The 17,257-nt window shown below is 38.5% G+C and overlaps 1 protein-coding gene across 1 annotated transcript in view; it reads left to right on the forward strand.

Moving 5' to 3' along the window:
• LOC102382704 (partitioning defective 3 homolog) overlaps positions 1-16,912 on the forward strand; it is an 81,168-nt gene extending 64,256 nt beyond the window's left edge. The window contains exons 4-5 of the mRNA XM_006038454.2: positions 13,537-13,668; positions 16,237-16,912. Of these exons, the coding sequence (XP_006038516.1) occupies positions 13,537-13,668; positions 16,237-16,326 (222 nt within the window). The 3' untranslated portion in view covers positions 16,327-16,912. The remainder of the gene's footprint in view (positions 1-13,536; positions 13,669-16,236) is intronic.
• The last annotated feature ends 345 nt before the right edge of the window (positions 16,913-17,257 follow it).

The raw sequence follows: 17,257 nt of genomic DNA on the forward strand, positions 1-17,257 counted from the left end.
GGCTGCTCTAAACCCCCCCCCCCCCCCCCCCCCACGAGTCAAACCCCCCCCCCCCCCCCTTAATTTCATTGGTTTCCAAACCGGTTCAGCCTAGCCAGGTTAGGCTAACCTGTAAAGGTTGAATCAATTCAGGCTGTTTGCATGTCTGTCTAGCCTAAATGCCTACCTGTGAATGTATTCAAAGGAAGAAAGGAGAGTTACCAGAATAAGGATCTTCCTGGACATCAGAAAAGCAGATTTTAACAAACTCCAGGGCCTGGTGGGCAGGATTACTGGGAAGCAAGTCTGAGGGGAAAAGGAGTCCAGGAGAGCAGGCTGTATTTTAAGCAGGCTTTCTTAAGGGCTCAGGAGCAAACTATCACAATGCAACAGAAGAATGGGAAGTGCAACAAAAAGCCAGCCTGGCTAAACAGTGATCTCTATAAGAAGCTAAAACTCAAAAAGGAATCTTATAAAAAGTAGAAATTTGGTCATAGAGCTAGGACACAGTATAAGAGCATTGCAGTTGGGAGAAAATTAGGAAGGCCAAGGCATTATTTGAAACGCATCTGGAAAGGGAGATAAAAGGCAATAAAAAGGGATTCTACAAGTATGTCAAGAGTAATAGAAGGACCAGAGAAATCATAGGACTCTTACAGCATGTGGATAGCAGATGATGCAGAGAGGGCTGAAGTATTTAATGCGTTTTTTACTTCAGTTTTCACAAATAGGGTAGCTATGATAAAGAGTTCAATTGGCAGAAGAAATGTGGAAGGAGACAAATAATTTAGAGTAATGGCAAAACAGATTAGGGATTACTTAGATAAACTAGATGCTTTCAATTTAGCAGGACTGGACGGGATGCACCCAAGGGTGCTGGATGAATAATGTACCCAAGGGTGCTAGTTGAGGTAATTTTGGGGTCATTTAATTTTTAGAAAAGTGTTCCAATCTTGGGGGGAGGGAAGCAAGAAAACCCTGAAAACAGGCCAATTAAAAAAATAATTATTTTTATTTTATCCAGCTTTATTAAGGTGGAGGGGGTTTTATGATAGCCCCAGGGTATTTATCATTTGAGACAGAGGATTAGAGTAAACACATCTACCAATGTTAAATTTATAAAACTATAGAAATGGCTTGTTGGAGATGAAATATGAATATATTTATATTAGCTGGATAGAAATATTATAAATCAAAAATACACATACATGCTTCCGTCACAGAGAGAGAGCTTTTTGCTGTCAGGTGTTATATGGTGATGAAATAGTTGAGGCCAAATTAATCCAAACAGGGCTAAACATAAAATAAAAATAAGAGTTTGTTTGAGTTATTTGCCTCTTGGATAGCGTGTGAGATTTCTGACAAAGCAGCTAGTATTGCTTTATTTTCTTGCAATAAAAATTAAAACCCCATCTCTGTGGAGGAATTCTGTATTTTATCACCTGGAAAGTCAGGAATGCTGTACAGTCATGTCATACGTGCATTTAACTTGCACAAATTAAACTTTACGTGGGGGGGGCTTCAGTTTGCGGCGGCGGCGGGAGGTTTTGGAGGCGTGGTGGTGGCCCGGTGGCATGCGGGATGACAGCATGCTATCGCTGCCGGCAAGTGATACGAATTTTGCTTTGAACAGTTTGAGGTTCAATTTCCCAGAAACCCCTGAATCTATCTCCTTGAAACTTCATGCCCTCAGAAGGGGCTACCATCCCTGCAATTTTCATCTGATTCTGGCAAGAAATGCCAAAGTTATAGGCATTTGCAGGATTCCCCATTACAGCCTATGGGTGAAACGTTGAAACAGCAAATCGCTTTCAGCTAAAGGAAACGGAACAGTACTTTAGAAACGAAACAACGAAACCGAACACTGTCCCTTTGAAACAGAAGTTGAAATGAAATGGTGCTGCTTGCACATCCCTAGTTATACCTTCTGTAGTTATTGACAAGGATCAGATATGGTAGGCTTATTTCCTATGTGGACATGTATACATTAGCGATTTGGGCTAGGACATTTATTTTTATGTACTGATATGTTCTCTTGAAATACTTCCTATGGCAGAGGCAAGAACTGATCTGCCCTCTTCAAAGCCTAATTTATAGTTTAGGTTGTCCAGAATACTCAGATTTAAAGATTTTTGGTAATTAACGTTTTGTAAGGACCAATGTTTTTTGTTGAGATGGCATAGGTGTGGAACCTGCTGTCTGCATGGACACAGTTCAGTCTGAGCCTGCTCAACTTCTGGTAAATAGCTAACTTAGACTGGGCATGCTCACAGGTTTAATTTCCTGTTTAACATCATTATGCCTATGGTATCAGTACAGCAACCTATTTGCATTGTTGCTTGATTATCTGTCTTTAAAATCAAGAATTTCAGAGTATGATTCAGTCTTCTTTTAAAAGCATAGATTAAAAAGGAGAAGATTGATAACAAAATACCTTAATGTTGTTGATACTGCAGCTAGGTCTGATTTATTGAACAATTCATTTTTTCTGTGGTTAGAAGTGTTAACTTGCTGCCTTGAAAAAGTGGACTGAATTTTGGCTGATTTCCCACCCTTTCAGCTAGTTACTGTATACTGAAGACCATAGTGTCAGTTTGCTGTTGGAGTATAACGTCTCGCTTAGGTATTTGTGTAGCACTATGTTCATATGATGTTTTAATTTTTTTCTGTCCCAGAAAAAAACAACTTATTTTATGTACATTTATGCAGGTCAGTTGGTGATGAATAGGTTTGTATTTTGACCATGCATATTTGTGGTTAATTAGATGAATGTGACCTTACTGAAAACACTCTTTAAGTGTAGTCTTTTCTTGAACTTCATGTTTTATATTCTGCCATGTTGGCTTGTCTAGCATGTTCACAAAAATATTATTTCAAAATAATTTTTACTCTTTTAAGTAATTTTTGTTGCAAAGCCATTTGTTTGTTTTGATAGATTTCAAGTGATTGTGTTCTAAACATGAGAGCTGTTTTCTACACAGGAAGACTAACGATCAATGATCAGGGCATTGGAGACTATACAAAAATACAGAATGAGAATTAAGATCAGAATCATGTTCAATATTAAGGTGAACAAAGGAGAGGTCACTGTGGATTTGGTTAGGAAGAGGATATGGATGGGAATATCTTTGTAAAGACCAACTAATAAACGGACATATTTGGTGAACTGAATATGGGGCCACAAAACAGGAAGTCCAGTTTTCTACTCTTGTTTCTGACACTCAATTTGGTGCTAGGAAACATCTTAGTTTAATTCATCCAATTCTGCTTCCCAACCTACTAAAGAACATTGATAATTATTACTCTGTCTCAGGCTTGTCTTACTTAAATTTTTTTGACCTAAGATCTTCAGCTCCTGTGAGCACGTGTCTGTGTGAAACCTCAGTCCAATGCTTACTATGACATGTAAAGAATAAAGAAAGTGAACAGAAACAAAAATATGGGGCAGGGAATTGTAAGATGTTGCACAATGGAAAAAGGACTTGAAAATAGTGAATACATATACCAAGCCATTCAAATTGTGAGGACGTATCTGACACCATAAAGAAGCTAATATGGTAATGTTATGCTTTCTGTAAATATAGCCAAAAGAGAGGGAGATGCCTTTTTAATGAATCTGTATGTGCCTTCTGATTTGAGGAAAAGCTGTGAACCAAGGTCTGAAATTAATTGCTCAAATGAGTGGTCTCACTAAAGTTTCACCAGTGTTGCCGTGTGAGAGGAATGTAGGACTTAGTACCAAATACTCTAAATTTCCTTATTTTGACATTTATCCTACTAAATGTCAAGAGCATTTTGGAGAAGGAAACTACATGAATGTAGAAAATGAAGCCTAATTCTGAGGGCAATTTTTTTATAGTTTGGCTAAGGAACATTCTGGCAAGTGACATTCTATAAAGAAAAGAGTAAGCTGCCTCCAAAATATATTGTGCATCAGAAGCAGATCTATATTCTTGAAATTTAAAAAAATAGTTCATACATCCATTTTGTTTAAAAATGCAACTGAGAAATGAGCAGTTTTAACTTGGTTTACATTTTATGAAACATACAATCAGGAGTAAACCCTGACTTCTGAATTATACTTACAGTATGTCCATCACCACTACTATTTTGTTTGTTTTTCATTATTTCTACTGAAATTTTATTGCGAGATTAAGTAGGGAGAGAATTGGAAAGAAGAATTTTTCACAGCCCTGAGAATCTGAGAAATAATAAGTACCAACCTTGATAGTTGGGGAAGACTGGGCTTTCATATGTACATGCCATGATCATGACTTTTATTTATTCCCCTTCTTAAACAAAGGGGATTTTTTGGAATAAACTTGATTGGCAGCCTCGCAGATTTTGCACTAGGCAACTGCCAATCCTCTGGATCATGGTGTACGTGTAACAGGTCTAGTCAGGTGTCTGACGAAGCCACTTGTACAGAGTCCTTCAACCATTACACAAGACCTTTGATGCATACACCTAGGCAAGAGTATGGAAGAGTAGAGGCTACCCGAGACATACCATCCCCCCCTTCAGGCCATTGAGGCAGAATAAAAAGGCCAGGCCGAGTCCAGATGTTCAGTACCTTGATGGTTGTCGCATCTGCCAGAGAGCAACAGATGAGAACTGCTGCTCACTGCCTAGTGCTTCAGTGAAGGTGTATTTTCTGTCAGGGTGATGTCCCTTGACTTTCTCCAACCAAGGATTATCCACAAGGCAGTGGGGGCTAGAGTTTTGAGGTGCCCTATACTCACCTTACTCTGGAGGTTGCAAATACCACACTGTGCTATTTTATAGGAGCTACCTCACCATGAGTAGTCCCACCACGTTGCCACCAGGCCCTCCAATCAGATGCAATTTATGGCCATATCAAGGACCGTCACAGATGCTAGTTTATTCTTAATTTAATCCATACAGTTTGGCACTGAAATCACCCCATTGCACACTGATTATAACACCAGTTTTGCAGCAGAACCTCCATTCATCACAGGTGCCATATTATTGCTCTTTTTTTGTTTTAAATTTAGTCTTGCCTGGCTTGTCATTCAAAGTTATCATGGAGTATACAAAATGGAATTGCACAACTTTGAAAATTTATCAACAAGGGGCAAGTGAAGTTAAGTATAGGAATGACTTCTAAATGTGGCAGTCTTCTCATGGCCTGATATCTAATGATCTTTATGCACAATTGATTAGCTTCATTCATAGAGCTGTAGAGGCAGTTATTTTCTAAAGACTTTGCTAATAAAAGTGAGCAGTGAGTGGTTATTCTCCATGTCTGTCTTTTCATATATTGGAAATGCAAATGATCTCTTCCCCGCCCAGTTCCTTGTCAGAATATTAGATAAGCATCTTCTGCTACCAAAGATATAATTTTATCAATAACTGAAAACAACCTGTGATCCTGGGTAGCAGCTTCACATCATTTAGGAGGGAACCCTATGCTGGGAAAATTCTTTCCTTCTGTTTCTTTTGTAGCCTGTTCTTCCTTTTCTTTTGTTCTTCTCATTCTTAGGATGACCTAACTGAAAGATTAACAAGGTCTTCATAGTGTGCAACTGGTACTGTTGCCTTTGTTAAACATACTTTAGGGCCATCATCTGTCTTGCCTTTTTTAGCTTCCAAGGTCATGCTCTAAAATTATCTTAAAATGGACAGACTTTTCAGTTGCATTGTAGAATGATAAAATAAACTGTACCTACCCAGAGGGGAAGAGAGACTGCCAAGTAATGGTCTCCGTCTCATTTGATATATACAGATGCTTGTTACAAATCACTTGCTCACTGACTGACAAAATTAGTGTCTGGTTTCCCACTGAGCTACAATCTTGAAATTTGGCATGCTAATTCAGGGAGAGATGCTGAATAAAGAGAACAGTTCCATACTTAACCTCTTTATAAGAGAGAATCTCAGAGGTCATCAGCTGTTTTAATGGATTTCAATATGTCCTTTGGAATCTATTTGGTGTAAGGAAGTCATGAAGTGAAGGTTATTTTGAGGTCTCCAGTTGTTTTCATCCCTGCTTAAGGATTTTTTTATATCTAGTAAAAATAGAATTATGTTGCTTCTCTAGACCCCCAAATGTCATTAAAACCAGTGCATGCATTGTATTTACATCACAACAACCTATTTCTTCTGCATCTGTTTAAAAGTTGCACAGTTTGCAACCTTTGTCATTACTAATTTTTTAGAATCTGTTAAGCTTATCCTAGCAGCTAATGATCTGTTCAGATGGCAGGGTATAAAGTGGAATTTATATAATTTTTATAATCATCTACCCAATAAGCATATTTATGGAAAAATGTTATGCCTGAAATCTGGTAAATAGAACTAATGACCTGAGATGGCTTTCAGCTGAAGTCTTCTGTCCTGCATTGAAATAAATGTGTATGCTTCATGAAATAAATGTGTATGTTTGGTATGATTCTCATCTAAATAGTCTTTTGGACACTGTTGAATTGTCATTTTTACCACGTTTGAACAACTTTTTGGAGACAAGGGGGAGAGGGAGAGATCAAATTTAGTGCACTTGTCTATTCTGTGGCTTCTCATGAAGGAGTATACCAAATAACAAAATTCCAGTTCAGTTCAGTGGTTAAATGACATTTATTAATGTCCAGTAACAAGCATTGTATGAAGCACTTATTGTATAAGGGTGAGCATATTATTAAGAAATGTTCACTTGAATCTAATTTAATGTGTTTCCTGTATGTTGCACATAGGCCATTTCCACAATTTGGCCTGTTTCTGTTATTTCTATGCTGATTTAGTCTTCTATGGGCACGTCTACATATTCATTAATCCACCATAATTATGAGACACTAAGTTTAGTACCTGTAATAACAAGTACTAACTTAACGCACCCTAATTGGTGCTACTGTGCAGTAGCGCTGGCACATGCTATTTTGTGACGCTAATGTGTAGTAGACTAAGTCTACTGCACATTAACACAGTTTTTGCCTGCCGCATTAATGTGCAGTAGAATTACTTTTCTGTGCATTTAGTTTCTCATGTAGACGCACCCTGTAACTAACTGATTTCAAGATATTAAATGTGAGTATGGGTGGCAGATTGTTTATGATTACAACAGAAGACTAAGAATCGTGAGATATGGGCTCTAGTCATCAGCCTTGTTAGAGATTTTTTGTGTTGTCTTGGACTGGAACTCAGATTTCCCATTTTCTTATGGGCATTGTAAGTCTTATTTCTTTGTGTATAGTTTACTTTAAGGTATTCCTGGAGAAGGCACTATAGTATTGCAAACTACTATTATTTTATCAGTGTGTGTGTGTGTGTGAGAGATGCATTTAAACTTACGTTTTATTTTGCCAACAATTGAATGGTGTGCCAGTTTCCTCCTGCCCAATTGTCACCTATGCTGTATGAGGAAATGGCCTTTGTCAAATGAGAATTCACATTAGGGTGGTTTTCATCATTGCTTTAGTTTGAATTCACTATTTCCTCCTCCCTGCCCCGTCCAGTGTTATGGCCCCTTTATGTTCCATAAAATGACACACGCACATTTCCTTTTTATAAACTGTCAGTTTTATAAATGGATGTCCCTACTGCTGTAGATAAACAATATGAAATACATTTTTCAAAATTCAACTTTTAGTCCATCTAAAAGTAAATCTCAGTGTTTCTCTGCTCTGTGTAAGCATCATTTCTTTTCTTTAAATTAAAAGCTCTTGCCTTTGCTATAGCCAAATAATGTTTCTGTATTTACTTTCCAAGCACTTTGACTGTAGTAGTTTGAAAAAAAAAAAAAGAGGGAGAGAAAGATAAATGAAAAGAAAGCAATCACTTTTCTAAAAAGTACACAAAACAAAGTATATAACACTAAGCTTGCATAACAAATTCTAGCATAAATCTTTGCTTGAAACAGTCTCTTGGGTGAAGATCAGCATCTGAGAGTGAATGGCTTGCAAAAGTGTTTAAACTGGGAACATCGCTAAGCTTCTGCAACTTGATGACAAAAAAATCCTTACAGATAATTTGATCTGAGATGATAATACATTTCATTATAGCTATGCCTATGCCCCTCAATAACAGAAAAAAAAATTGAAAGCATACTTTTGTCAGATTTTGCATCAGACTTCTGAGAAGTTTGACAGTTAGCATGCGGAGACTAGAGTCGCCCAGTAGCAGACATGGAAATCTCATTTTTCAGGGTATAGAATAGTTGTGGTTTGGTTAGGATAGCTAATGCATCTAAAATGTTACAATTGCCGGTTAAAACTATTGGGTAGTTTATGCACTGACAACTAGTAATTAAAGTACTGCTTGTACACAGGTTGCACTAATGCATCTGCTCATCAACCGCTCATAGAATATTCCTCTACTGACCAGCTTGTTGTATGTGCAAATCGTCTATAATTGAAAGTACAGTGAAATCACTGTACCATTTTTCCCCCAACTTGGACAAAATTCAACAGGGAAGCCATAGTAAACTAAACCCAAGATGCTGGCATACACATTTAAATTTGAAATGCAGCAAAGTGCTGCTGCTAAGTGTTGCTGTAATATTGTGATCTGACAAGTCTAGCATTATACTGATCAATTCCCATTACAAATATTATAGAACTTTGCATGTCCGCAGTTCTCTAAAGCTGTGTGGGGAAATTTTTTTTTAAATTAGTCCATTTAATTGTAACCGATGATCCGTGTCAGTAGCAGTCTCATGAGGGCTCACAGCTGCAGCTCTAGAAGAAATGAGAGTTCTCTTTATGACCCTGGTGGCTTCCTTGCTAAAATCTTTTACTTTATGATATTGCAGTTAAAGTGGCATGCACTGTTTTTGAACTCTGTAAGGTAGGATGCATCCTAGGGAGTGGGCATGCTAATACTTTTTTGCAGATTGTTTTGAATATTATTACACCAAGTATTAGAAAGATTCTTTGCTTGCGAATTTGGCCCATATTTGTAACAAGTTTAATTTTTCATGTGTTAAGTGATTCCCGATGTACAAATCTGTATCTTCTTATAATTTTGCTCTGTGGTCACTAATAATTTAGTGGTAGCAGTAACGGGAACATTACGGTAGACTGGACTCAAGGGGGCCACCATTTCCTTAGCATTTCTTGCTCACAGCGAGGTTATATGGGACTAAAATGCCAGGTGCTTTCAGCCCCTAGTTTGGTCACTGTTGTTATCATTTGTGAAGCAGGTGGTAGCAACAGACAGTAGGAAAATGTTAGAAGCAATTTCTAGAACTGGTTTATGGTAGGAGTATTAGTATTTGATAGCTGTTTGCTCTTTGAAAATTTGTTTTTCACAGAAGATGACTGTAAATAAAATGAACACATCCCTTTAATCACTTCTGCATAGATTTATACTCGTGAGACTCGCTGACATTAGTGTGGCTGCATGAAATATAAGATGGAATTTGGCTCTGTACCTTTGTCTAGGAAATCTGGTATGGCTTATATCTGATGTCATGTCACTTAACCTTCTTACTAAATGGACTGAGATATTACAACTAAAATGTAATTGTAAGCAAAAATACTTCTGTCTTGGATAACATCTAGCTAAGTTCAGAATCCAGAAGCAGGAATGCAGTCCTTAATAAATATGGGTTTGTGGTCGGTTTGTTTTCAGTGTTACTTAAGAGCTTTTGTTCGTGGTTAATAGAGACTACTCAGGGAGGGTTTTTTGTATAAAATAGATGAAATTTTGTTTAAAAGGCTGTGTTGAAACCAGTGTAAATATTGATTATTAAAAAACAGAATTATCTATCAATTATCGAAACACACAATGTATCTCATTGCATAAGAGGCATATACATCTACTAATTCAGAACAGCTGATGGTCTGTCAGATGGCAAGACCTAATCAACAACTCAGGGGCCAGTTGTGATTTTTCATTGTCAAGTTGTATTTCTTTATTTCCTTCTCCAGATTGTGATTTTTTTTCCTTATACATTTCTGCCACCTCAAACAATTTAATTGTTGTTTTTGACTCATGGTCATTGCACTTTCTTTTGCCAAAAGAAGGGAAATGGCATGAGAAAAGCAACAGGAGCACTTCATTTGTTACATGCCACTTGCTGCCCTTTATGGCTGTGCTGAAGAAACTTTTTAAGCAGAGTTGTATACAGTTCACTGGCTGCCTTTCAGGTTTAGAAGGTGGAGGAGATAGGGGAGAGAGTACTGTTAGGGCAGGAGTGGGCAAAATACAGCCCGCGGGCCAAATCCATCCCACTGGCCACTTTCATCCAGCCTGCGGAACCTCCACCCCCTCACAATGAATTGCATCCTGCCCAGCCCTTCTACCCATGTTTACAGCCCCCAACGTACTCTGTTGGGCCTCACTCCCACCTTTATGGGTGGAAGGGCTCTGCCCAGCCAGCGGCTTCTGGGCAGGGCTCCTGCTGCAGCTGGAACCTTGTAGGGAAGTGGTAGGGCTGGTGAGGGGGCGTAGAGTTGCAGTTTGGTGGGAGCGCAGCGTAGAGCCTGCACCTGGAGGGACAGTGGCAGTGTGGATCTCAGCTGGGCAGGGTGAGGGTGGGGGGGTATAGGGACTCGCCCCAACTCCTATCATGGTGTTCAGCCCTCACTGCTGGCAGCAGCAGCAGGTGGGGAGGTCAGGGTGCCTGTGCCCAGTGCAGGCGCCCAGTGGGGCATGGCTCTGGCCAGCGCTACTCGGGGGGAGGGAGTGGAGCCTGCCCTATCACCAGAGCTCCATGCTGCATGCTTGTAGCTCCACAGGGGTGATGCCTAGGGGGTGCACGTGCATCCCTTGCTATATGCAATCCCTTCTATATACAGTACACAATCACAAGTCATGACAAATATTTTTTGTGATAAAATTAAAATACAGTAGGTGTTTGACTTCTAGTGTACGATTTGATTTTTTTTTTTTTTTTCTTCTGGTTCTAAGATGGCAACTCCCCCTCCCAAAAGGAGTATTGGGGAGGGCAGCGAAGGGAGGACTTCTGGTGGCAAAGGCCAGGGCTTAGAGGGTAGGACTTCTGGTGACTAGTGGGCAGGGTAACTGTCAAGAGGTGGGGCTACCTATGCAGCCCCGGACAGCTTGGCAAAACTTGTTAAGCGGCCCCTCACCCAAAATAATTGCCTACCCCTGTGTTAGGGCCTATTACCTTGTGCCAGGTTGGTATTCAGCTGATACTGAAATACCCATATCTCTTTTGATTGTTCATAAATTAGAAGCTTTTAACTTATTTGTAGTACAGGCAGAACAGGTTAGTAGGAAATGTTGTTAGAATGGCGGTTCAGAGAGACATTTTATAATAAGGATGATTGTACTGTTTGAATTATGAGCTCTAATTCCCTGATACTGAAGCTCTGTTTGCAATTGCTGAGAGTATCTCTAGTAAAGAACTTGTCAGTGATTAAGGCATTAAAATGCTAATTTAGTTATGGAAAAAGATGAGTTTTCCTGGAAATCCATGTGTCTTCACATAGGCATTGAAGGTTTCATTTCATAGCATGTCATAGTAAGCACTTTACATTTTCTTCTGTGTGTCTTGCATGATGGACCATTAAGCCTGCCCTGCTGCTGAAGCTAGGCCCAGGTAATATTAAATAATGGAGTAAAAAAAGTCAAGCTAACACACTATGTTTGTGACCAAGGAATGAGCTTTAATGTTTTGAAGAAGACAGGTGTGCTATAAGAGTTGTGAAAAAGTCATGCTTTTTCCATAGAAATTCAGAATTTTCCAGAGATTTTTCCATTGTTCAGGTTTTCATCAGTGAAGGGTCACTAAGAATGCTACATTAAAACCCAAATACTAGTCCCCATCCCTCGGAAGAACACCTACAGGTTTCCCTCGATTTATGCGGGTTCTTTATATGTGAATTCGCTCTTATGTGATGAGCATATTTAGACCCATAATTCGTTATATGTGAGATAAATTTGCTCTTATGTGATCAGCATAGATGCTCCCCCCACCCAAGCAGGTGAGTCTTGGGGGGAGAGGGGAAAGGGCCATGGCCCCACAAACCCCAGCCCCGGCTGCAGTGGCCCCAGGAGTGGCCAGCACCAGCTGCCTGCATCAGGACATGGCGCAGCCCAGGAGCATAGGTGAGTGGGGACAGGTGGAGCACAGTGCAGCCGAGCGGCTGCAGGTAGCTGGCGCCAGCTGCTCCCAGGGCCACTGGAGTCGGGGCTGGGGTGAGTGCCACTGTTTCCTCTGCTTTGCTGCCTTGTGCAGCCCTGGGAGCGGCACCCCTCCTTCCATCCCTTCCCTAGTCCTAGCCTCACTCCTTCCCTCTCTCTCTCCCTCCCTCACTGCCATGGGAACCTATCCCTATTTGTTACATTGTAAGGTGGGTTCGCTTCCTGCTAATTGGATTAATGCACCATTCTCCGGGAACGCATGTACAGCATAAATAGAGGGGAAAAATGTATCAGAAAAAGTCTCTTTCCCATCTGGTCCAAATTAGAATGAGAACTATTCTGTCCTTGCAAGATCCATGTAGTATTTTTATATTTGCGTTTTAAAATTTCTGCAAAAATTTGACATATCATTTCAATTACTGGAGTTACTACTGTTGTAGCTTCATTGATTTTACCAGACTAATGACACTTCTGATCTGCCTCCGTGTCTTACTGGCTTTGAATAATCTGAAATGTTAAGGTTTGGTTGTAAAGACTTTTAAAAGGAGAAGCAATGATATGATATAGGGCAGCGTGCATCAAGAAGAAGTAGTGATGTGTTGTGGGGGTGGGGTGGGAAGTCAAATGAACCATAACTAATTGATTAAAATAAAATGCAACTCCCAAGACCCACTTTTGACTATCTTAATGAAAATAAATGTATACTTCTTGCTAGTACAGTTTTTCTCAGGTAACTGCTTTACAAGTGATCCCATGTTTGTTATTTTTTTAGCCAAACATTGATAAGGATACACGCTCCAAACTAAGATGGGCAATCTAAAGAATAACATTTAAAAATGCTATTTCTTTAATTACTTTTTAAGGTTAACATACAATACACAGGCACATGTCAAAAGAATTCAGGGTATATTGACAAGCACCTGTATCTAGTTCAAATCCTTTATTAAGATTGCTTAAATATTTATGCTGTGTCAGGATAAAATCTTCTTAGTATCATTTCTAAAGTATCATTACACTGAATCTCATATTATGTGAGCTGTAGAGCAACCTCAAGATAATTACATGTTAAGATGAGTACTGACCATGCTGTTGTATTTTTTTGGGTTCAATCTCTTATATTTAATTTACTTTGTTGAAAAAAAATTGTTTGAGATCCCCAAAACCCTCTTGAAGCCTGTTCCTATGGAGCCAGTCCAGTAGAGGTTTAAGCTTGGAAGAATTTATGAAACAAGGTGGTTCAGGAGACAGAGAGCATCAAAAGGCTTTACTTGGCTCTTACTGGCTCAAATAGGGACTTGAGTCTTTTGCAAGTAAATGGCAAGAAATAGACTCAAGGCAATAGAATTGTACATGCTACTCTTCGGCATATCTGGCCAAACTTGCTTTCACCTTTTTTGGTTTTCCTTTTGTATTATCTTAAACCAGCTGCATTGTTAATGTGCAAGGACTGGTTGTTTTTTATAAGACACTTTTTTGTTTCTTTTGAAATAGAAAGATGAAAACTACAGAAGCCTACCACGGGATACTAGTAGCTGGTCTAACCAGTTTCAGAGAGACAATGCTCGCTCATCGTTAAGTGCCAGTCATCCCATGGTGGACAAGTGGCTGGAGAGGCAAGAACAGGTAATATATATGCATATATATATATTACTTTATCAGTCTAACCTTCATGCTGGTCCACAGATAGTACAAAGAAATATATCCCTGAATTATTTTGGCTCTGGAAATATAGCTACGAGCATTAGATGTCTAGTGAATAAATTTTTATAGTGGGATTCCTCTGCTTCCAAAAACTGCATTAGCACTGAAAGTAGAAAGCAGCAAATATCATCTCATTTTGAGTTATGGGCCTATTTATACAGTCTGTAGAGTGTGTTTTGATGAGCGCTGATTTTCTTTTTTCTTTCTACTTTTCTTCACAGTTGAGATCCACAGGCTTATTTTACTTAGAAACTGTTATCTTGAAATATACTTTAATGATAAAAAATTATGTTACTCCTGTCCCCCTCCCCTAGAATACTTATGGGTTAATTTTGCCTGTCCTTTTAAAATGATTTTTATTTTCAAATCAGTAATATGTCTTTTATTTATAGTTTTAAAGTTATAACTATTGCCTTTGTAAGCTCTGTATTGAAATGACTAGTTTTAATCTTGTTTCTTTTAAGATAATAAATAATTATGTGATGTTTTCCCTTCTATTTTAAGAAGCTTGTAGTTATGAAAAGTTAAAGTTTTAATATGAAGCTCAAGATAACTAGATGTCAACATTTGCTTGATGAGTTCCATGCTCAATAAAATCCAAATGGCACACTTAATTGTTACTGGGAACCATTTACTGATACAATTATATCAGTATTCTGATATTACAATAATGAATCAGTTTGCAATACAAAATAGTTTGGGCCAGACTTTCAGAAGTATAATTGTATTGTTTCCTTTCTCTGAATATTCAGTTTGGTCATGGATGCTAATGGTCATTTAAACATTTAACTTATCATTTTCATATACAACTACAACACTTGAAATGTAATTATAATAATTTTTAGACTAATTAGAACACAAATTCATGGACATATTTACAAATTCCAAGGCACGTGCATTGCTCTGAAAATCTAAATCTTTAAAGGAATTAAGTGTTAAGGTACACGCTTTGAGTTGTTCATTATCTTATTTGCGCTATGTACTATGATCTTTGACAAATGATAAACAGAATTAATTTGAGTATTCTGTAGCCAGCATTCCCACTAAGCTGTGTGGCACGTGCAGGCGTGCTCATGCTATGTTGGCAGGCGTGCCTGCGTGACTGTGCACGCCACAGCTTAGTGGGAATGCTCTCTGTAGCTATTATCATTGTACGGTGTATTTTGCTTCTCTGTGTATTTCTGTGCCTATATGTCTCTGAGTGTGCTGTATATTTAAAACTTGGCATTCACACTGTGCATGGAGAGAGAGTTTTTTAATGGTTTTGCTCTGGAGTTTCTCCCACATGCAGTCTCCTGAACAGTTCTCTTTCCCCCAACCATTCTCTACTACTTGGTCTCCCTTGGCCCTGGCCTGCTGCAGGCTGCAGCTCTGACTAGGGCCACAGCAGCCATTGGCTCTGGGGTGGTACTCAAATCCAAATGAATGTTTTTGAAAACAATTGTTTTTTTCTTTCCATGTTGAATGGGGGGGAACCCGTTTCTTGTATTCTTTGAGTATAGACAGCAGTATACAAAAAGCCCATAGTCTTACATTGTTACTAAGTTATAGCCCATCCAGTATTCTGGAATGTTTCTATATAATACAACATGAAGATGTTCATAAAATAAGTATGGAATGTTTCATATTTAGGTTAGTAGTTTATGAAAATATTATTTATATAAACAGTGATAAGACTTCCAGAAAAATGTAGCATTTGATCCAAACCAAAGCTCTGGATCCAATCTCTTTGGGGGAAAAGGGTTTTACAAACATTTTTTTGTTCATGTCTTGCAATTGGCCCCTTATCAGATTGATGAATCAGATTGATAGCTGGAATCCAAACACTCCCATAGGCACTCCCAAGGGTGCCATGTGAATCCTTTTAAGGGTGCTGTGGCATGTCATGCAATTTTGCACCGTTAGCTGTGAAAACATATTGGACCTGTTGTGGTCTTCCTGAGTTCTTTGCAACAGAAGAATTGCTCTATTTTTCCACAGTAAAAAAAAAAAAAAGAAAAAAAAAGAAAAAAAAAAAAAAAAAAAAAAAAGAGAAAAATAAATGCGGGAATTTTTCCAAAGGGTGCCTTGAATCTATGAAAGGGTGCCTCAAATCCAAAAATGTTGAGAACCACTGTTCTAAGCAATCTCTTATTACAGAGTTTTCATGTTTGATTTTTTTGAAGCACACTTCCCTGAGGCATTCTCATTGTAGTAGTTAAATGAACTGTTTTCTCAGCAAAAAGAATTGAATTAGGACTCTTAATAACAACCTTTTGCAGCTACTTCCACATTTTAGTATGACGTGAACATCTATTTTCAAATAAATACTTTATTTTGTGATGTTTTTGTACATAAGGTAGTAACCAGATCACTTTCTTTTACCATTGTGGTAAATAACTGAAATCTGGATAGTACTAGCAAAGCCTGTTTAAATTACCTTTAACTGATTAATTTCTGTACCTGTATATTTCTTATGTCTTCTGAGCAAGTTTTTTTTTTTTTTTTTAGAAGAGAGACCATTCATTAAATTTGATGTTAATGAGTCTGCATGTACCTGGAAGAGCAGGATCCTTTTGTGATTTCATAACACCAGGATAATTAATTAGACTAAAAACTGTTTAACAGGGCATGAACAGTAGCTGGAAAGCCATAATCAGAATGGAATGAAGCACCACACAGTGGAGTGAGGGGAAGGGCCTTATATATTACTGAGGAGTTACAGGTGAAAATCCTATTTAGTTCTTTCCTTTAGATTTGAACTTAAACTAGCATCTTTTAAAATGTTTCATTGGATAATACTAATGTTTTTGTATGTTGCAAATTACATTTGGAATGTGTGGTAATAAGCAAACAAGAAATTACCACACACAAGGATGTTTTAGAGGAATAATAAAATAACAAGTCCCTTCTCTTTATGAAGTGCTGTTTTTAAGATCTTGTAAATAGGTGATGGCTTTACCTAATGGTCTTTTCTGTTCTCTCTATTGTTTTAACTATGTTATACAATAAAAGACAAGTTTCCTGGGATATATAAATGTGTTGAATCCACTAGTTCAGATCCTAAAGTATGTCTGTGCTTAAATTCGGGACACTAAGATAGAGTATCCCCGAGTATTCGAACGTGTTCTTTGCTGGACTTCCACCTTTCCCCCTTCTTTATTTTGGGAGACACTAAGGACAGTAGTATCTCTTCCAGTAGATATAAATAACAGTCTCCTCAGCTGCATGCCCCCTCCCTCACCACATGAGCCACCCCAGCCCAGGGCAAGTCATGGCTCAACTCTGGCTTTGGCCCAGATTTATCTCGCATATAGCGTTAAGCACAAACTACAAATTCAGCCCACCCGAAAGTAGTTCTCAGGATCCCATTCAAAGACTGGGCAAAGCTGTCGAAACGCCTTGTTGCAAATTTCACTTTGGGCTGCTCAAATGTTGGTTGAGTTTGGAGCAGTCACACTTTAAGGCTAGGTTGAGTTTGGAGCAGTTGGACCTTTGCTAGGTGTGTCTACATGTGCATTTGATGCAGGAG

This window comes from Alligator sinensis, unplaced genomic scaffold, assembly GCF_000455745.1.
Source record: "Alligator sinensis unplaced genomic scaffold, ASM45574v1 scaffold2062_1, whole genome shotgun sequence".
Lineage (NCBI taxonomy): Eukaryota > Metazoa > Chordata > Crocodylia > Alligatoridae > Alligator > Alligator sinensis.